This window comes from Rhinolophus hipposideros (assembly GCF_964194185.1).
Source record: "Rhinolophus hipposideros genome assembly, contig: HAP1_SCAFFOLD_100, whole genome shotgun sequence".
NCBI classification, from domain to species: domain Eukaryota; kingdom Metazoa; phylum Chordata; class Mammalia; order Chiroptera; family Rhinolophidae; genus Rhinolophus; species Rhinolophus hipposideros.
In genome coordinates, this window is record NW_027669401.1 from 157,199 (window position 1) to 180,245 (window position 23,047).

General features: G+C 36.8%; 3 protein-coding genes across 3 annotated transcripts in view; all 3 read right to left on the bottom strand.

Moving 5' to 3' along the window:
- LOC308495606 (ankyrin repeat domain-containing protein 26-like) overlaps nt 1–1,002 on the bottom strand; it is a 51,970-nt gene extending 50,968 nt beyond the window's left edge. The window contains exon 1 of the mRNA XM_081080575.1: nt 142–1,002. Coding sequence (XP_080936701.1) covers nt 142–642 — 501 coding nt within the window. The 5' untranslated portion in view covers nt 643–1,002. The remainder of the gene's footprint in view (nt 1–141) is intronic.
- LOC308495608 (uncharacterized protein) lies at nt 684–22,313 on the bottom strand (the record flags this gene model as incomplete). The annotated part of the gene is made up of 11 exons (XM_081080577.1): nt 22,261–22,313; nt 20,144–20,216; nt 18,308–18,484; nt 17,611–17,644; nt 15,007–15,079; nt 10,192–10,276; nt 9,803–9,864; nt 6,860–6,932; nt 3,787–3,857; nt 2,477–2,614; nt 684–1,058 (listed from the first exon to the last, which is right to left on the bottom strand). The coding sequence occupies exons 2-11, from the start codon at nt 20,169–20,171 to the stop codon at nt 684–686; spliced, it is 1,116 nt and encodes a 371-aa protein (XP_080936703.1). The 5' UTR covers nt 20,172–20,216; nt 22,261–22,313.
- Nucleotides 20,509–23,047, bottom strand: part of LOC308495607 (uncharacterized protein) — a 45,358-nt gene continuing 42,819 nt past the window's right edge. Inside the window, exon 9 of the mRNA XM_081080576.1 lies at nt 20,509–22,727. Within this exon, the coding sequence (XP_080936702.1) occupies nt 22,560–22,727 (168 nt within the window). The 3' untranslated portion in view covers nt 20,509–22,559. The remainder of the gene's footprint in view (nt 22,728–23,047) is intronic.

Below are 23,047 nucleotides of genomic sequence, written 5' to 3' on the forward strand. Positions count from 1 at the left end.
GCTTTTAAGCTGTTAGAGCAAATACATTTGTAATCTATATATTTTTAATATTCTGCTAGATTCAACATTTAGCCATCATCAAATATTTGAACATTGAATTTTCTTTCAGGAAATGTGAAAACTATCTTTCTGGATACTTACCTCTCTTTCTGATTTATCGTTTTCATACTGGCACATTCTTCCTTTCAAGTGATTCAATTTGCTGACTAACTCCTTAGGGCTCTCTTTCACCACTGGATCTTGTTTTTCACATTCAGCTTGACGCACTGTTCTAAGCCCCTGAAGCTGCTCTTCAATATTCATTCCTGACTTTTCATTATTGTCACTTTTGTGGAATGCATCATCCAGTTGCCTTCGAAGAAGCATGTTTCCACTCTGTAGGTCAGATCTTTCCTCCTTTAGGGATTCCAGCTTTCCAGTATACGGGTTCAATTTTTCTGGTTCCCTTTGATTCATGTGTTCAATTTCCTCCTCTTGACACTGAGTTTGGTTTAGGTCTTTCAGTACAGGTTCAGAAACCAATGTCCTTTCTCTGACATCATATCTTGCGTGAGGGAGCTCAGTGTCTAAGCTATTGGATTTACTTCCAGCTTTAGGAAGTTGCTGAGAATGAATCTCACTGTTTTCTTTTAGGTTACACATAGCAAACCCGATGTTGTCCACGAAATGCAAGCATTTATCTCTTAATTCCTGGAAAGAATTAATTGCTTACTAAACTCATGATGATGGTCGGATTCCGCTTCTGTTTTCAATCTTTCTTTGCTTTGTCTTTCATTCTCCAGTTGAGAGTTCAGCATTGTATTCTCAGCTGTTGGGACATTAAGCTGTCTGTTATATTCAAATACTGTTTCTGTTAGCGTTTCGTCATTCTGTTTTATTGTCTTTTGAAGACGGTCCTTCTTTTCTTTTACATTTGCAGTGTCCTCAAAGTATTTTTTTTCCATTTCCTGCTTCTGAGTTATGAGTGTGTCCCTTTGTAGTCTTAGTATGGCGATTTCATCCTGCAACACGTGATTTTCATGCAACATGTCTTTTGCTTTTTCGTAACTCTCAGAATCCTAAGTAAAACAAAGGAGACTTGTAGCTAGCACTCAATGAAATGACATATCATGATATCCTCTGAAATTAAAGAAGAACCTAAGTGTTTATATAATGAAAAGGTTGCAGTACGTGGATATCCCACTGTAAAAATACAATGCTGAATCCAAACCTCCAACTTTATACGAGCATAAATTCCCCAAAGTTAAAAAAATAATAATATAAGATGCTGAATCCATGAAAGTGAAAAAGAGAATTTTAAAATCATCAGAGAATTTTAAGAGTCTCAGAACTGGAAAGGCAGCAAACCCAGAAGGCATCAAATAGAATATTAAGAAGTATGACTACATTTTAAAATAGAGGTCACCGTGTGAATATACACCTATCCCACAGTAAGAGTATTCACTCTGCATACATTTGGACTGATTACATTTCCTAGAATTTTTTTCCCAAGAATACTCAAAAGATATTCTACTTTTCTAATATTTTCAGAGTCAGTTGTAAGATGAAATCTACTAATCACTGATAAATCTAGGCATTACGCTAAACACTTCTTTATACATCAATGAACTCTTCGTTATCACAATTTCAAATAGAATGATTACAAAGATGAGCAAGTTCAGGATTTTTTCCCAGGACTTTGGACTCTACAATAGGGTGCTTGCTGCTCTTCTAGTGTAAATATATAAATTCAAAAGAAGCCTTAGATTTCAAAAAAACTCAGGGTAAATAGGCTAAAAATTATAGAGCTCTTCTTAGAAAATAGAAAATTATTGTTAGAAAATATTTGCTGCTGCTTAAGTGTTGTTTCCTTTTCATAATGTTTAAAGGAGAAATAAATGAGAAATAGGGGAAAACACACTGACTTCTTTGAATAAAACACTCACCAATAAATTATCACTAAGTATGCATCATGGCATACAATTTTCTTCAAAAGTTCCTAGCACTGAAATAGGACTCTACTTGGAACAAATTGTTCCTTTTCTCAAAAGTAGGAGAATGAGATCTAAAAGATGGTCTCTGCACTGGCTATACTTCTACTCCTTACAATCAGCGGAAGTGAAAACTGACCTCTCTACTAATACAGCAAGGGGATGAAATCACTGCCTCAAATTGAAACTTCTGTTATTAGTAACAATAGTTTTGAGATTGTAGAAAGCTCATCGATCCCTGTAAAAAGTATTGAAAACCTCCCCTTTAGATGACACATTGGGAATGTCACTACTTGACTGTTGGACATAAAAGGATTTCAATCAAGAATATGATTTATTGCAATGGACCAAAAATGTCACTCTCCCTAAAATACACACACACACACACACACACACACACACACACACACACACACTTTTAAAATCCTCTACAATTCCCATATGTACAACATTGGTTTTTAAAATATGTACATACACACATATTTGAAAATGACTAAACAAAATACCTCAGAATTCATTTTCTTAAGATTTATTTCTGTCTCCTTTTGTTGTTGAAGGCAATTGGTCAGAACTGTGTCATGTAATATTTTGTTGTCCTGTTCTCGGGAAAGTGGCCTCTGAGTGTTGTTTTCCTCTTGTACAACCTAGAGAATCGAATATGAACAAAGAAAAATTAGAATATAACTAAAATTTAACTGTTAAAAATCTTAATCTACGTTTACTTACTCCCAAATTATCGGACTTTAATTAGAAAGTGAAAAATAACTTGCCTTAGTCTAAATTAGAAGAAAAACATGAATCCGCAAAACTAATTTTGTCACTGTTTGAACTAAACAATTGGTTATATGTTAAATCCACCCAAAAAATGAAACAGTAGATGATTTTTAATGTCACAGAGGCTTTCTCATTTAAAATAGTTCACCCCACCATGTCTTAAATAGTGAGCCCCTACAGTGAATTTAAGAATATCTTTTAAAGATTAATAACTGGAGAATAGGCAAACTTTAATTAGAAGCCCACATCATTAACATCAATCAGTAAGAGAAGTAAATTCCTAAATATTAATTCACATTATACACTATGAGTGTTACACATTGTGTTATACATTGATATAATTATCTGTTGCATCGAATTCTAACTTATTCAATACCCACTAGTAAGAGCAGACAAAAAATTAAATCATATTTACTGATTTCCTACACTGAAAGGAAAGATATTAGAAAGTTACTGTTTGTGTCCTAACAACCAAAGGTCCCATCCTGAGAAGATGTGATTCTCTTAAAAAGCAGTTGAGTTGAGTGCATGACCCCATTCTCTCCCTGAATGTAGACGCAGAGTCCATTACACAGAGGTCACAAGGAAGAATCCATCTCTAACCTTGGCCTTAGTGACCAGCCATACGGAACTGCACATTTTGAACCCCTGAAAATCATGACTCCTTTCACGTGAGCCTGAATCAGTGGCCATCATTTTTACATGGTTCATAATTTCAACTGTCTCATCATGTGATTCAGTATTTGATGTTACTTTCTTTTTTATTTAAGGGAGTTATAAAAATTAAAGGAGCAAACAACATTCAGGACTTTATTATTATTATTTTTGCCTCAATCCAAAGATAAAGTTGAGCTATGAATATCTATAGATTCTAACAACATTTTAAGTTTTGTAACTAGTTCAAATGTTATAAATATCATTCAGTTATGACCTTTTGACTCTAAAAGGCTAGCATGGAAGGTAATTTCAATTGGACTCTATTATATTATTAAAGCACAGAAAACCATATTATACTAGAAATTTAAAATTAAATTTCACATACATGTGTGTAGTTCTTTTCATTTCCATCAAGCCTCGCTTGTCCTTCCTCTGATGTCATTCCTAGGTGTTGTCCTGCTGACAAATCTATGTATTAGTTAAAACGAACTACTTAGAACAATTAGATAAAAGCTATAATCTTTATAAATACAGAAAATAACATCTTATCAACTGAGACTTCAAATTAAGCGTCATCTTTTCCTGAATATTTACTTTACTTAAGAAATACTTCTAATTAGCTAACACTTCTAATTAGCTAACAAACCATTTGGGAAATATGAGATGTCACAAAGTGAAAGGCATACAAACATGTCAAAAATTCATCCACAAATTCATTCAATGAACATCGATAGAAAAACAATCAGAAAAAAACCCTACAATTTAGAAATGCAGTACAAACACATCGAGTTGCACTATATACTCTGTTCTCTACCTCGTAATATACCTTTTGAACAACACCCTAAGATTCAACTGCAATGTCATTCATTGTTTCCAGAATGACTTACTTCTGATGCATTTATCAGTGTACACCCTTCCTTATATCTGAAATGTTTTCCTCTACTATTCTGAAAATTTCTTTTCACCTTTGAGGATTCAGCACTGGGGTTTAAGGAAGAAGACAGAGAAGAGGAGACAGACTGCGGACACAGCTGAGATTCCCATCACTGCTGGGAAAGTCAATTCTAAAATATATAAAGCCATAGAAAATCCAAGAAATATTTGATTGTTGGTTTCGGAAGGTGCTTTTTCATTTACAATACATACAGTTTTAACTGATACTTTTGAATTCAGAATATAAAACTAAAGCTAAGAAACTATGTTTTGTTTCACTAGGCAACCTTTAGATCTTTATGAAGTTTTCCCATCTGGTCCTAATGTTCTAAGTATAATTCTGCTGCCCACTCCCCAGAGTATGCTAAATACTAGTCTAAAGGAAATCACGATTTCACCTCATTCTCTTTCTTATTTCCATATGTTATTGTGGTTCAGGAAGAATGCCAATGTCTTGCTAAAAGTCATTCTGTTTGGCTGTTAAGTTCCATAAACAGAGTAAACATGAAGTAGATTTTGCCACAAAATGACTATTGGAAAGTCAGAACTACGATCAACCTACATAGAGGTGGGCTAGAGTTGAACACTTTCTGTTTCTTTATTTCCTTCTTTGCTTTCTCTGTTTTCTGGTAGCTGTGATTCACTCAAGTCATGGAGCCTATAATTACATAACAGAAACACACCTACAATCTGAGTCTCTAGTTTATCTATTACGGTCATCTGTCCAAACTCTGTGGATGCTGACAGAGTTTTGCTCATGGAGTGTGATGCAAATGGCCTTTTATCACCAACTTTCCAATCCCTGCATCTTTGACCAGTTTCATGATTGGAGGTCAAAGAAGTAGAATCCCAATCTGAATTCTGGGATTAAGTTTTCATTTATCAGGATGTAAAAATAACACAAAGTTGACTATCTTGTAAAACTTCCTTTTTCAGAGAAGCAGTCACACGTCCTCTTTTCCCCCAAACACACTATTCCTTCAGAATACATTTTATTTTAGGTGTCCTACACTTGCCATTTACATAGGTAAGTTTAATTAACTATTGTCACGCAGCAATTTCTATTACATAATGTGTTTCCAATTAAATATTTCCTTCTTAATAGTTAAGATGGTGCAGGGTATGCTTTTTTTTGTTACTGTCAAAAGTTATGTGTAACCACTTAAGTTTAAATATGCATGACAAACATGGGTTTACAAAAACTTTTAATGAATCGTACTACTTCAAATAAGAAACTATTTATTATAAGAAAATGGTCTTTTCTAAATGCTCCAATATCTTCAGAATTCGTTTTTAAACCTTAGATAAATAGATATTCATATGACAAATTACAGTCCTGGGCGACCTTATTGTTTCCAAGGAAAAATGGGATCAAACTGGGTCCCCATGAGCTCCAAAGAGTACAGGGCACCATGAGACAGAAAACAAATACATAACAAAACATTTTCCTTTTGCTTTTTAAACACAATCTCAGCTTAAATCTATGAGACAAGTGAAAGAAAACCACAACAACTGTAGAAGTGAAGCTTTAAAGCCTCTTTTATCACTTCACATCCAGGAAGCCCGTACATCATTTAAAACGGTGGTTTCCAATGTCATGTGAGAATCCGTGAAGTCCCAAGGTCTGTCAGTCGAGGGGCCCGAAAAGGTCAAAGCTATTTTCACAGAAAGACTGAATGTCATTTGCCATTTTCACTCTCATTCTCTTCTAAGTGTACAGTAGAGTTTTCCACAGCCGTGATATCACAGCTCTGATGGTGACATCATAGCTCTATGGTTACTGGGTCGTAGCTCCAATGGCTCACGCAATGCATGACTGTGTGTGCTCGTATTTTAAATTGTTCAGTTTTTATTTCTAATATTGTAACTTTCTATGGAGACTACCGACTTAAAAATATTCTTTGGAATTCTCAATAATTTTTAATAGCATAAAAGCATCCCAAGGCACAAAAGCTTCAGAATGCCTTTTTTCAAAGATTGTGTCTACCAAATATTTATTATCATTAATTACTTCTCCCATTTTTAATAATCGAAGACACCATAGACGCACGTACACACATAGCCAGTGTCTGCTCAGCAGAACATCTGGTTGGCTTAAGACCATCAGTGTCACAACACTAAGAGGAAGTAAAGTTAAAACACAAATGACATGGTAGCAACTGAGGCTTACTTGGGTAAACGTCAAAATTCAAATGACCATTTGAAACGCTGGAAGTATCTTCCAGTTTGATTATTAACCTCTGAGAACCCCTATTAAGTACAGGGGTTCCAAACTGGGACATTTAGGATATCGAAACAAGAGGAGAAACATTTTAGTGAAGTCACCCTTTTAAAATCTTGTTTTCTTATTCCTGTCGATGTCTTTTTTCTCAAACATCGATACCAACAATGACATCACGTTGTTTATGTGAAATACTTCAATTAAATTTGTAACAAAGGAAAGTAAGTCTGAATAGAAGACTGTGAGCATGTCAAATGTCCTTGCGTACTCCTTCCCAAAATTAAATTGGTATTACACAGTGTACCTGGTCTGAAGGGTTGCACATCGTCCATTCCTACAGCTCTGTTAGGAACAGGATCTTCCACTTCAATGCTCGGCTGAAGGGGTTAGGAAACAAGATGATTAGTAATTAATGGACACTTCACACCATCTCTAGTTAATAATTCAGGATGAAAATGTTAAAGTTATTACCTCCAAGAAAAGGATTTTTTGAAAAATATGTGTTTAAGCATATATTAGGTTCGTGCAAACGTAATTGCAGATTTGCAATTTTTTTTAACCTTTTAAACCTCAATTACTTTCACAACAACCTAATACTTTGATAAGTGTACTTGATATAACTGTTAAATATTTCTAATGACATTTGTTTTTTAGTGTTAAAACAAGATACTTGCTTGACATGGTAAGAACCCTTGGTGTATGTCCAGTTGAGTTTAGACAGAACATTTTAGAACCTACTTCATCTATGTCAACAAGAGCTAGGAAAAACCGAACTCTTATTTGACAAAAAATTTGATAGAAAAACATGATTGAACCAAGTGGCAAAGAGATAAGAAAAACTTTTCATTAAATTGTGTTTCAATAAATGATAGGGAAAATGTTATATATAGTTATGCAACTTTTCAAAAAAGTATAATAATTTCTAATCAGGGAAAAATAAGAACATTTATTTATTATAGTCATCTGAAATGTACCAGACACTTACTATGCACATTTTATTTCTTTTCCACCCAAAACAACAAATATGAAAACAGTTTGATGATGGTTACCCCACTTCCTGCTTGGTGGCCATTCCAAGACATTAGAATGAAATGATGAACAGATGTGATCCATTGTTGTCTCTGCCCAGCAGGTTTTGCTCCTAGATCTTCACATGACTGGCTCCTTCTCATGCTTCACTTGGCCGTTTTTGTCACCCTCAGAAAGATCTTTCCTGACCACCGAAACTGCACTCCCACTCCTATTCCAACTACAACCGTGCCCCCCCCATGACAATATTCTCTAACCCAGCATTCTCCATTCTCTTTAAATGACCCAGATATAGTGACTTACAATGGACTGTTCATTTGTTTTTCTGCTCCTACAGCTACAGCTGAACCCCTGAACTTCCCCATTCAGTGTCTAACTGCCCAGCACAAAGCTGGTATCTAACTAGAAATTTACTCAAGGTGAAACACTGAGCTCGCACCAACAGAGCCTCAAGTACCGAAACACTACACATCTACAGGGTATCGCCTATCACAGTCTCCTGAAGTTTAGCATCCCCCAGATTGGAAATCCACATGCCCCTTCTAACTTTTCCACTCTATTCTTGACACTACTGCCATTTGATTGTCCTTCAGGTTTACAGAAAGTGTCCTCACCATTTAGTAAGTCACTACGGCCCACTGTGATCATTGATTTTATATTTCTATAGCTCCCTTTACACTTCGCAAAGTGTTTTCACATTTGTTACCACATTAGTTCATTCCACATACTGAAAGGTAGGCATAAGTACCATTACGACAAATGAGGTCACTGACATCCGACAGGTTAAAAAGAAGTTTCCCCAAGATCCCACAGCTAGTAAGTGACCGATCCAGGATTCTAGTGTGTTCTTATCGTCAAACACAGTGCCTACACCAGTAGGCTGCAGTTGCCTATATCAGAAGATCACACCTTTCTTATATCTTTCAACAGCTGTCATCTCACATTGGCTCATCATTACATTGTACTTCTAGTACTACGAGTACGGTCGCCATCAAGTTACTCAATGCTTGCTATTTTAACTGAACACGACAGTTGTTACATATTAAAGCAGCACTCAGCCAAATTGTTGTTAGTGTAATCCAACATATTATTAGTATTCACCAGGCTTTTCCTACTGTAGAAAATGTCCTTGCGGACCTATTTGACAATACAAATATAATGATACTTTGATATCCCAGACATTATGTTTCCTAGTTCCAAGTTACAAACAAACCCTACTATCCAAATTCTTTCTGAATTTCATTAGGATATTTACACATCCACAAAAACCACAAAGTCATGCATTTGGGCATAGTTCGAACTGGAATAACTTTAATTTTTAGGTAAAGTTAACTTCACAACCCAAACCGATTCCTTATGACTTGGAAGCCTACATGTTTTATACTATTCCCAAGATTCTGTAGCTATTGAGTTACCCATCCAGGATTCCATTCTGTTCTTTCCTCAAACACAGTGTCTAGACCAGTAGGCTGCAGTTGCCTGTATCAGAAGATCACACCTTTCTTATCTCTTTCCACAGCTGTCACCTCGCATCAGCTCATCATTACTTTGTACTTCTATTACTACAAGTATGGTTGCCATCAAGACACTCAATGCATGCTATTTTAACTGAACAAGACAGTTGTCCTGTATTAAAACAGCGCTCAGCTGATTACTGTTGGTATAATCCTACGTATTATTACTATTCACTATGGTCTTTTTTCATTGGAACGGTTTCTTGCAGATCTATTCGACATTACAAATATAATAATACTTTGATGTCCCAGGCATTATCTTTTCAAGTTCCAAATTATTAAAAAAAAAACACCCTACAATCCAATTTCTTTCTTTCTGACTCATTAGGACATTTGCACATCTACAAAAACCACAGAGTCATGCATTTGGGCATAGGTTGACCGGGAATAATTCTTTAGCTTTTAGGTGAACTTAACTTCACAACCCAAACTGATTCCTTATGACTTGGAAGCCTTAGTGTTTTATGCTTTTCCACACTGACTTCCTTAAGTGACACTTGCAAGTTAGCAGAATTGTACTACGCTGTCTTATTATATTACGCACATAGCTAGTTTATTCATTATAGGATAAACCATAAAAAATGATTTGTATGAGGAAATGCAGAGGCGAGAAAGTAAAGTCAAAGCATACCTTTTTCATTTTAACATCACTCAATGGTGATATTTAAAATAGTAATGATAATAATAATAGTGTAAGACAGTACCTCAGAATCCCAAGGTGATTCTTCATCTTCATCTTGTCCTAATCCTAATGATGACTTTATAACTATAAAATGTAGTCACAGGTACATTAATGTGAACATATATTACTATGCATTTTAAGTACACATTCAGTCGTGCTTATTTCCATAAAAGTAATAGCAGAAAAGAATTCAGGGGAACGAAGCATTTGCAAGAAGAAGCAGCTGTTAGTAGTGGGGATACTTTTGCCCAAAAGATAGGAAAAAATGCTTAAAAGAAATGAATATCACATTTGGATCGACACATGTTAGATTTCTTTATAGCAGAGCTTAAGCTAGAAAGAATTCATAGATAGTCACTAAATTACCACTTATATTATTCTGGTGTGCTCCATCAACACAAGTCAAATTACCATTGTTTGCTTGGTCTTGTGGAGCACTTTCAATAATATCCACACGATTTTCTCTTTTTCGAATTGCTGGCTTGGTTGCTTCTTTCTATTAAAAAAAGAAAGAAAAAAGAAAAGAAAAACCCAACTTCAGAAAACATCCTATTCATTTACTCATTGACTCACTCACTCAGTCCATCCGTAGGTAAGACAAGAAAACTTTACTGTAGCCGTCATAGGCACAGACCCAGGGGAAGATGGAAATAGAAATGAAACATTTTGTCCTACATTCTAGTAGGAGTAGAGATATAATACATGAAAAATAACAACAGAAAAGTACCGCTCTCCACTTCGACACCTGAAGTGAATAAAGTATAGTAAGGGCACAAAAGAGACGACAATCCGTTGTATCAGGGAAGCTCAGCAGATACTGCAAAGATAGGGCTGCATCTTGAAAGTTATACAAGGTGCTGAGGGAAGGCATGAAGGGGATTCCAGAAGGGCAGCAGGAGCAAAAGCCTGAGGTGTGAAACAACATGTTGTAAGTGAGGGCAGCAAAGGAATGAGGTAAGCCTGGAACTCTGAGAATGGGATGGAGAGACAACTGCAGAATCAGAACCAAATCAAAGAAGGCACATGTCATGCTAGCAGATGAATTCTACCCTCACGTAATGGGGAGTCACTCAGGAAGCAGAGGTGTTGCATCATCACAATTCTAGTTTACAACAGCCACTCGGGCTGCAATTTATGATATTGAGGACTTCCGTTTCTTTCTAGGATCCTATCCATCAGCCTGTCTTGTGTCACAGCATAGCCTCTCCCCGGTGCCTCCAAACCCACAAAGGCAGCTGCCAACAATAGGTCACTTTGTAGCTTCCCCTAGGTGGCTCCCGGTTGGGCACAAGCAGCAGCTGACTTGGGCCTGCCCCACAGCCCCTCCCAAGAGGCCCCAAATCCAACACACCTGGGGATCAGTTTCAGCAACACCAGAACATCACCAAAATAGCTCCATAATGACACGCCCAAGCCATGGACTGAGCAGACACCGGAGCCCTGCTACAGCCGATCTCACTCTGTGGGGTCAGCCCACACACAAAGGTTCATCTACTGTAGTCACAGCCAGTCGTCCTGAGGGTCAATTCCACACCCAGATGTGCCAACAGCAATAAGGCTCAAGTACAACAGGAGGGCACACACCACCCACACGAGCTTCTGGAGCACCCGGCTCAGGTGACCGGGGAGACTGTACCACTGGGCCCCACACGACACCTGGTATGTAAGGCAATACTGTCAAGACGAGGAGAATTAGCAGATCTACAGAATACAGAGAAACAAACACAGAGAGGCAGTGAAAAAAGAAGAGAGAAAGAAACATTTCTCTAATGAAAGAACAGGATAAAACTCTAGAAAAAGAGGTAAACCAAACGGAGACAAGCAATATACCAGATACAGAGTTCAAAATACTGGTTATAGGGATGCTAGATGAAATTAGGGGAAGAATAGACAAAGTAAGTAAAACTTCAACGGAGAGACAGCAAACATAAAAAGGACATAGAAATCGTTTTAAAAAAGTCTGAAATGAAAAATACAATATCTGAAATGAATAATTTATAGATGGAATCAGCACCACATTTGGTGAAGCAGAGGTTCAATAGTGATTTGGTAGACAAGGTAGCACAAACACCCAATCAGAACAGAAAAAAAATGAATATAAATAAAAAAAAAAATAAAACAGAAAGTGCTTTAAGGGATGTCTGGGACAATATCAGGTGTAACAACATCCGTAAGGCTATCTAAAGGAGAAGAGAGAGAGAGAGCAGGAATTGAAAACCTATTGGAATACACAATGATGGAAACCTTTCCTAACCTGGAGAAGGAGATAGACACACAAGCGTAGGAAACACAAAGAGTTCCAAACAAAATGAACCCAAACAGGTCCACACCAAAACATATCATAATTAAAATTCCAAAGGGTTAGGACATGGAGAGAATATTAAAACCATCAAGAGAAAAGTAGTTAGTCACGTACAATGGAGATCTCATAAGACTGTCAGGTGATCTCTCAAGAGAAAATTTGCAGGTCAGAAGAGATTGGCAAGAAATATTGAAAGTGATGAAAAGCAATAATCTACAACCAAGATTACTATTACTGCATCCGGCCAGGCTCTCATTTCGAATCAAAGGAGAGGTAAAGACTTGCCAGAGAAAAAGATGATGGCATCAGCACCAACAAACCAGTATCAAGAAATGTGAAACGAGGACTTGAAAAAAGAAGTAGAAGTAGAAAGAGAAAGAGGAGGAGGAGGAGGAGGAGGAGGAGGAGGAGGAGGAGGAGGAGGAGAAATATGAATAATAAAATGGCAATAATTACATACGTATAAAAATTACTTTAAATGTAAATAGGTTAAATGTTTCAGTCAAGACATAAGGTGGCAGAATGGATAGGACTACAAGAGCCATATATATGACATCAAACTCAAAAATTTTTGCACAGTAATAGAAACCATCAACAAAATGAAAACACGACCAGATGAATGGGAGAAGATATCCAAAACACATAAGGAACTCATAAAACGTAACACCAAAAGACAATGCAATTACAAAATGAGAAGAGTACTTGAATAGACTTTTCTCCAAAGAGGTCACACAGATAGCCAAGAGACATACGAAAACATGCTCAGTGCCACTAATCATCAGAGCGATGCAAATTAAAAGCACAATGAGCTACCACCTCACACCTGTCAGAATGGCCGTCATCAATAAATCAACAAACAACCAATGTTGATGAGGATGTGAAGGGAAGCCCCGTGCACTGTTGGTGGGACTGCAAATCTGACCAGACACAATGGAAAACAATATGGAAGCTCCTCAAAAATTTGAAAACAGAACTACCAGGTGGCATAGCAATCCCACTTCTGGGTTTTTCTCCGCAGAAATCCCAAACACTGATTTGAAACATGTATGCATCTGTATGGTTCTATTTACATAATTTACAATACTCCAGATAAAGAAATAACTGAAGTATCCATCGTAGTGGATAAAGAAGAAGTGGTACATATACACAACAACATACTACTTGGCTGTAAACAAAGAACAAAATCTTACCATTTGCGACAATGTGCGTGGACCTAGAGGGTATTATTCGAAGTGAAAAAAGTCAGATAGAGAAAGGCATACACCACATGATTTCACCTATTGGTGATATGTAAAAAAAAATAAATGAACATAGAAAAAAGAAACAAACTCATAGGTGCAGAGAACTAACTGATCGTTGCTCAGAGGGAAGAGTATTGGGGAACAAACTGAAAAGGTTAAAGGGTTAAGAAGTACAAATTGGCAGTTATAAAATAGTCATGTAGATGTCAAGTACAGCACAAAGATATAGTAAATAACACTGTAATAACTAAGTATGGTGTCAGGTATACCACACTAATCAGGGTACCACTTTACACATTATAGAAATGCCTAACCACTATGCTGTACACCTGAGGCTGACATCATTGAATGTCAACTGTAACAGAAATGAAAAATTTTACATTTAAACTAAAAACTTTCTGAAATTTAATATTTTATTATGTAGTTTTTAAGAATCACTGCTTTTCACCAGAGTAAAGAAAGGATCCTGTCTTTTGCAGACACGGCTCCTTTCTTTACTTTGGTCAATGCATCATGGTCAATGGGCATAAAATCTCACGGACATGTTTTTATAGGGAGCAGCTAAGAGCATCATCAGCTTTGGAGCCAAGTGGATTTTGCATCAAACCCTCAAACTTCTCCCTGGCTACTGCAAGACATGCTGCCTAGATTGCCTTGGACTCCATTTCCTTATCTCTGAACATGAGGATTCCCTTTCTTGACAAGGCTATTCTGAGGATTAAATCAGATCATGCTTGTTACAGAATAGGTACAGAACAAGTGTTGATTTGACTATGGAGTATTTCAGCATATCAGTTAAATGAAAATCTGTGTCGCTCTTGCTTATACGGGCGCAGGGGCCCACACATCAAAAACCATGTAATCAAACACGCCATTAAAACACTAAACTTGAAAAAAAAAAGAATCTCTGCTTTTCAAATTGGTTATTATTTTATACAAAACATATACTCTTCAATTAGATAAAGACATTTAAAATATTCACAATGCAATGATGTAGAACATAGTGGAATCCCTTTGTAATATGGGTTTTGAGATAGACAACATGATTTCTAAACTTTCAAAACTTCTACTATTATTTTAAGTCTAAATGATGAACCTGGTATACCGGAAACTAATATAAAATAATATGGAATGTCCACGGGATGTAAGTGAAAAAATAATGGAGAAAACACTCCCTCCTAACAAGTATACCCTACCAACATACAAAGCGTAAAAAAATAAAACTATATGTCATATGCTATATAGTTTTAAAACTGAAAGGTATCAGGAAGAATTCATGACTGTTACAATGAGTACCTGATCCATTAAAGATTTCATTTCGGGATGAGTATGATAAAAGTCAGGCTGGTATAACGTAAAAGTCACATTAAGAATCCTTACCTTTAACCAAATTGCATATCTCCGTCACTGTGGGAAAACTCCCTATAGAATTTTACTATCACTATACATTTCCCAGACCCTTCTTTTTTCAGCTCCCAACTTCGATACTTACTAAAATTAAAAGAACAACAACAAAACAACGAAGCATCAAATGGTCATATGTTATAAAATGGTTCACCTTGACCAATTTTCCATAACAAACATAAAACAATGATAGGTGGAGCACTACTAAATTTTACAACTCGGCGCTACACAAAACTATATTAAGAGCACAACAGTTAATTTCACACAGGAGCCTTTTACCTTGGTACCAACATCGAAGAGTCCATCGTCTGACGTAGACCATGAATCATCACTGCCAGGTTTCCAGGAAAGACTTCCGGGGAAAGATACACAACAGACACAAGTGAGTTCATTTCTTTACAAAGGCAGCAACAACAACAACAAAAAGAGTACAATTCAGCTATCTGCATATGAAATGAAGTTTCTTGATATGATTAAAATTTAGATGATGTTCTAGAAAAGCTATCAGTTATCTATTGCTGCCTCCACCACTCCCAACTCGTGCAATATTTAATGAAGAGACACTCTAAGTTTCCATAACAAAGAATGACAGCAAACATGTTGGCAACACCTGAGAGTACCTTGTTTTCACCAAAAGTCCTGAAGGCTGAATTGAAAACGCAATTAATAGCTGATAATAGGAACCTGAACTGGGACAAAAGCAATGACCTAAATCAAGGTAGAACGATACACTGAGCCTTCTCCACGGTCTGTCCCTGGTTCAAAGATTAATCTGTGTGGGTCAAAAACGGCAGTCTTGCTTCTTTAACATAGAAAGCAGTTACTAAACTTACCCCATTCCTTGTTTTCACTCAAAAACACTACAGTGAGGTCCCTGAAATGCATGAAATGTTTGCAACTTACATGTACAAAAGTCAAAGAACAAATATGTACGTTGTTAGCCTCCCCACTCCCAGATCACTTGTCCGCAAAGCTTCCTGGCAATCTCCAACCTTGAAAACTTCAGCCTACGAAGGCATAGACTCCTGAAACAAGGTTGGGCTCAAATGACCCACAGTAGGAGTTCTCTATTTCCCTGTTCCTGGAAAACAAGCTAAATGGAGCCTCAGTCATCCACTCCCAACACAGGCATGTTACCACCTATCCAACTCCATTACTGGTTTCACAATCAGTCCTCCCTCTGCCCAACCCTCCATCTCCATGGGAAGGACATCAGCGCGTTGGGCAAAGAGGTAGAGGTGACGAGACACCTGCCGTGGGCCATAGATCTATGTAGTTCAGCAATCTCCAGTGCCTTTGGACTCAAGGGGACCCCCTCTGTAATTTCGGGTGCAGGTGGATGATACCACATTCCTACTTGCTATAAAGAGAATGTTTCCAGAGGCTCAAAGGTTTAATATGTTTTCATACAAACCTTAAATTTTGCTGGTTCCTCCAATTCAACAAACAAAACAGCAGCAACCTGTTCAGGCAGGACGCCCTTGAGCCCCTTATTTTAATCTGCTTTTTTAGACAACTACCAACATCCTGTGTCCTTCCTTCCTGTAATTTCTCTTTACCTTGTCATACCCTCCCATTCTGATCTCTTTTCCCTCATCTGATCTCTATCTAATCTCTGCTCTAAGAGCCTTATTCCTATCCCAACCTGTGTTGTTCCTCTTGAAATGTAGATTCCCCTGCTAATTCCATTCTTAGCCTCTTCCATTGCATTCACTAGAGCTTTCCATAATTAAAACACTCACCCAAAGGATGATAAAGAAGGAAGTGTACTGGGCTTAGAAACCTATACTAATCTCATTTCATCACTCACTGTACTCAAAGAAGTCACTTCAATCTCTTACAGTTCAAACTCCTCATGTGATCAACCACTTGACCAAAACATTAATGGCAGCATGAAGTACTAGGGGGTGTTTTGAATAATTAATTGATAACATTCATTCAACACCTGGAATTCTATGTACTTTTGATTCTGTCAAGAAAAATGGAGAATACTTAGCTGGCAGAAGTGGAAAAAAATAACACAACAACAGCAACAAAACTACCCCGAGTAAAGCAGAGAAAAAGGTAAAATATCAAGAAAAGTCATGGAAGAAGGAAGAAAGACTCTGGAAAAAGAGAAAAAACTTCCTAGAACAAGGTAAAGGTATTAGCCAGAAGGAAAACACAGTCTGAGGAGTCAGTAAGTAGAGAAGTCAATTAGAAATATCCTCTCAATTTGTGCTGAATTAGCACAACAGTCTATACATAGATGATCTTCACTTACAGAACAACAATTCGTCCCAAGAAGGGTACATCGCATTATACCTGAAAACATTTATCTGATTAGGTCTTGCTTATGTACAACCTGTGGTTCTGTGGCCACAGCGAACTGACATCTGCCCTCAACACTGATGGTGAAAACAAGGTTCTCGTGACTGCTGCAATTGTCAAGTACATTAAGACAAAAGCTTGGGCTAACTGGGCTTGATAGGAAACTTCTAAATCAGCACTAAGGCATCACTAAACGGGACTCTCTGAGGCCACCTGACGTGCACCTGAATCTTGAATCCAGACCTGTCCAGGCACTTCTCAGTACAGGCTGAGGGACAAGAGAACGGACTTGGGAAGCCAAGCAGGCTGAAGGTCACATCACGGGTCAGCCACTTGGTAACTATGGAACCAAGTGTCAATTAATCCACCTCCTGGAACCACACTCCTCTAATGAATAAAAACGGCCGAACAGCACAGCTACTTTGCAAATCTACTGTGCCGACGACCTGGGATAACCAATGTTAGGCACATAGTATAGGGTCTAGCCCAGAGCAGAACACTCATTAAAGCTTACTGGCTTCTCTCCGCAGTCTCTTAGTTAACATGCAATTTTAGAAATCCATAAAATCCTACCTGCTTGCAGGGTCGCATTGAGAACACTCATCCACTGTTAAAAGAAAAAAAATTCAAATACATTGTAAATACACAATAGAAAAACACAGAACTTTGAAAGCGTCAGATTCAAGTGATGTAAAAATATTTGTTTGGGAACACCCCTGAAGACTATAGTAGAGTGAATGTTACTGATACAACTGGTGGGCAATTAATACATGAAGAACTTTTACTTCCTCTGCTGTATATCTGTGTGTGTGTGTGTGTGTGTATATTTATATTTATATATTTATATACATACACATATACACAGATATATATATATATATATATATATATATATATACAGATATATACATATGTACCTATATATGTGTGCATGTATGCATATATACTCCCCAGGGTACGTGAAATACTAGTCTAAATGGATTCACCCTTTCTCCTTATTCCCTTTCTTATTTCCTTATGTTACTCTGATTGAGGAAGAATGCCAATGTCTTGCTAAAACTTATTCCATTTGGCTGTGAGTTGCGTAAACATAAAGCAGATTTTGCTACAAAATGACTATAGGAAATTCATAACTACGATCAACCTACACAGAGGTGGGCTAGGGTTGAACTCTTTCTGTTTTTTTTATTTCCTTCTTTGCTTTCTCTGTTTTCTTGTAGCTGTGATTCACACAATTCATGGAGGGAAGAATTATGTAAGAGGAACACACCTACAACCTGCGTCTTTCGTTTGTCTATTACGGGCATCTGTCCAAACTCTGTGGGTGCTGACAGAGGTCTCATTGAGTGTGTGGCAAATGGCCTTTTATCACCAAATTTCGAATCCCCGGATATTTGACAAGTTCCATGATTGAAAGTCAAAGAAGTAGAATCCCAGCTGGAAAAATCTGAAAATAAAATTTTCGTTTATGAGGAGGTAAAAATAACACAAAGTTGACCATATTGTAAAACTTCCTTCTTCAGAGAAGCAGTCCCACGTCCTCCTTTCTCCCAAACACTCTACTCCTTCAGAGCTCATTTTATTTTAGGTGTCCTATACTTGCCATTCACGTAAGTTAAGTTGAATTAACTATTGTCACTCAGCAATTTCTGTTATATAATGTGGTTCCAATTAAAGCTTTTCTTCTTATTACTTAACATGGTGCTGTGTGTGACATTTTTTGTCATTATCAAAAGTTATGTCTAACCGCTTATCTTAATTTTAAATATGTGTGACAAACATGGATTTAAAAAACTTTCATTGAATGGTACAATTCCAAATAAGAAACTACTTATTACAAGAAAATGGTCTTTTCTAAATGCCCCAATATCTTCAGAATTCATTTTTAAGCCTTAGATAAACAGATATTCACATGACAAATTACAGTCCTGGGCGACCTTATTGTTTACAAGGAAAAATGGGATCAAACGAGGTCCCCATGAGCTCCAAAGAGTACAGGGTACCATGAGACAGAAAATGAATATATAACAAAACTATTTTCCTTTTGTTTTTTAAACAATATTCTCAGCTTATAACTTTTTAAGACAAGTGAAAGAAAAACACAATTGTAGAAGTGAAGCTTTAAATCCTCTTTTATCACTTCACATCCAGGAAGCCCGTAAATCATTTAAAACGGTGGTTTCCAATGTCATGCGAGAATCCGTGAAGTCCCAAGGTCTGTCAGTCGAGGGGCCCGAAAAGGTCAAAGCTATTTTCACAGAAAGACTGAATGTCATTTGCCATTTTCACTCTCATTCTCTTCTAAGTGTACAGTAGAGCTTTCCACAGCCGTGATATCACAGCTCTGATGGTGACATCATAGCTCTATGGTTACTGGGTCGTAGCTCCAATGGCTCACGGAATGCATGACTGTGTGTGCTCCTATTTTAAATTGTTCAGTTTTTATTTCTAATATTGTAACTATCTATGGAGACTACCGACTTAAAAATATTCTTTGGAATTCTCAATAATTTTTAATAGCATAAAAGCATCCCAAGGCACAAAAGCTTCAGAATTGTTATTTTCAAAGATTGTGTCTACCAAATATTCATTACCATTAATTACTTCTCCCATTTTTAATAATCGAAGACACCATAGGCGCACGTACACACATAGCCAGTGTCTGCTCAGCAGAACATCTGGTTTTAAGACCATCAGTGTTACAACACTAAGAGGAAGTAAAGTTAAAAAGAATTGTCATGGTAGCAACTGGAGATTACTTGGGTAAATGTTAAAATTCAAATGACCATTTGAAATCGCTGGAAAAATCTTCCAGTGTGATCATTGGTAACCCGTATTAAGTACAGGGATTCCAAACTGGGACATTTAGGGTATCGAACAAACGGAGAACTATCTTAGTGAAGTCACCGTTTTAAAATCTCATTTTCTTATTCCTGTGAATACCTTTTCATCAAACACCGATACTAACAATGACATCACGTTATTTATGTCAAATCCTTCCATTAAATTTGTAACAAAAAAAAGGAATGAGGAAGAGAAGACTGCAAGCATGTCACATGTCCTTGCGTACTCCTTCCCAAAATTAAATTGGTATTACAAAGTGTACCTGGTCTGAAGGGTTGCACATCGTCCATTCCTATAGGTTTGTACGGAACAGGATCTTCCACTTCAATGCTCGGCTGAAGGGGTTAGGAAACAAGATGATTAGTAACTAATGGACACTTCATGCAATCTCTAGTTAACAATTCAGGATAACAATATTAATGTTATAATCTCCAAGAAAAGGACTTTTTGAAAAATATGTATTTAAGCAAATATTAGTTTGGTACAAATGATACTGCAGTTTGTGCAATTTTTTTTAAACGTTGTAAACCGCAATTACTCTTGCACCAAACTAATACCTTGAAAAGTGTATTTCCTATAACTTGAAATATTTCTAATGATACATTCTTTTTGTTTGTTTGTTTTTTTAGTGTTAAAACAAGATACTTGCTTGACATGGTAAGAAACCTTGGTGTATGTCCTGTTGAGTGTAAACAGAACATTTTAGAACCTACTTCATCTAGGTCAACAAGAGCTTGGAAAAACCAAACTCTTATTTGATAAAAATTTTGATAGGAAAAATGATTAAATAGAATGACAAAGTTGTAAGAAAAGCTTTTTGTTAAATTATATTTAAATAAACAATAGGAAAAACATTATATATAGTTATGCAACTTTTCAAAAAAGTTTAATAAATTCTAATCAGGAAAAGATAAGAACATTTATTTACTAACCATCTCAAATATACCGGGCATCTGCCATGCACAGTTTATTTCTTTTCCACACAAACAACAAATATAAAAATGGTTTGATGCTGGTTAGCCCTCTTCCTGCTTCCTGACCATTCCAAGACACTAGAATAAAATGATGAACCCACACGATCCATTGCTGTCCCTGCCCAGCAGGTTTCGCTCCTAGACCTTCAAATGACTGGCTCCTTCTCATGCTTCACGTGGCAGTATCCCACACAGACATTTACTTCAGGTCAAAACACTGAGCTCGCACCAACAGAGCCTCAAGTACCGAAACACTACACATCAACAGGGTATCGCCTATCACAGTCTCCTGAAGTTTAGCATCCCCCAGATTAGAAATCCACATGCCCCTTCTAACTTTTCCACTCTATTCTTGACACTACTGCCATTTGATTGTCCTTCAGGTTTACAAAAAGTGTCCCCACCATTTGGTAAGTCACTACCGCCCACTGTGATCATTGATTTTACATTTCTATAGCTCCCTTTACACTTCGCAAAGTGTTTTCACATTTGTTACCACATTAGTTCATTTCACACCCTGAAAGGTAGGCATAAGTACCTTTATGATGAATGAGGTCACTGACATCCAACAGATTAAAAAGAAGTTTCCCCCAGATCCCACAGCTAGTAAGTGACCTATCCAGGGTTCTAGTGTGTTCTTATCTTCAAACACAGTGTCTACACCAGTAGGCTGCAGTTGCCTATATCAGAAGATCACACTCCTCCTCTCTCTTTTCACAGCTGTCATCTCACATTGGCTCATCATTACTTTGTACTTCTATTACTACAAGCATGGTTGCCATCAAGATACTCAATGCATGCTATTTTAACTGAACAGGGCAGTTGTTGTGTATTAAAGCAGCACTCGGCCGATTGTTGTTAGTATGATCCTACATAGTATTACTATTAACAATGCTCTTCCTTCCCTGGAAAAGTTCCTTGCAGATCTATTGGAGAATACAAATACAATAATACTTGCATGTATCAGGCATTATCTTTTCAAGTTCCAAGGTATAAAAAACCCTAAATTCCAAATTCTTTCTTTCTGAATCTCATTAGGACATTTACACAACCATAAAAACCACAGAATCATGCATTTGGACATACTTCAAGCTGGAATAATGCTTTAGCTTTTAGGTGAACTTAACTTCAGAACCCAACTGATTCCTTATGACTTGGAAGCCTTCTTGTTTTATACTATTCTACACCGACCGCCTTAAGTGAACCTTGCAAGTTAGCAGAATTGTACTACGCTGTCTCATTATATTAAGCACATATGTATTTTATTAATTATAGGCTAAACCATAAGAAAATAATTTAGGTGGGGAAATGCAGAGGTGAGAAAGTATAGTCAAAGCATACCTTTTACGTTTTAACATCACTGAATGGTGATATTTAAAATAATAATGATAAAAAATGACAGTACCTCAGAATCCCAACATGATTTCACAGCTCCTTTTCCGAATCTTAATGCTGATATTTTAACTATAAAATGTAGTCACAGAACATTAATATGAACATATATCACTACGAATTTTAAATACACATTCAAAAATATTTCCATAAAAGTAATAGCAGAAAAGAATTTCGGGGGGCCGAAGCATTTGCAAGAAGAAGCAGTTGTTAGTAGTGGGGATACTTTTGCAAAAAAGATAGGAAGAAATGCTTATAAGAAATGAAAATCACAGTTGGATCTACACGTGTTAGATTTGTGTATAGCAGCACTTAAGCTAGAAAGAATTCATAGATAGTCACTAAATTATCACTTGTATTATTTTGGTATGCTCCATCAACACAAGTCAAGATATCAGTTTTTGTTTGCTCTTGTGGAGCACTTTCAATAATATCCACACCATTTTCTCTTTTTCCAGTTGCCGGCTTGGTTGCTTCTTTCTATTAAAAAAAAGAAAAGAAAAACCCAACTTCAGCAAACATCATATTCATTTACTCGTTCACTCGCTCACTCAGTCCTTCTGTCAGTAAGACAACAAACCACTATCGTAGCCATCGAATCATAGGCATAGACCCAGGGGAAGCTGGAAATAGAAATGAAAGATTTTGTACTATATTCTAGTAGGGGTCGATATATTACAATTCGTGAAAACAATCAGAAAGGAAAGTACCACTCTCCAGTTCTACACCTCAGATGAAGAAATTAGAGTACAGGCACAAAAGAAACAACAATCAGTTGTACCAGATGCTGCAAAAATAGG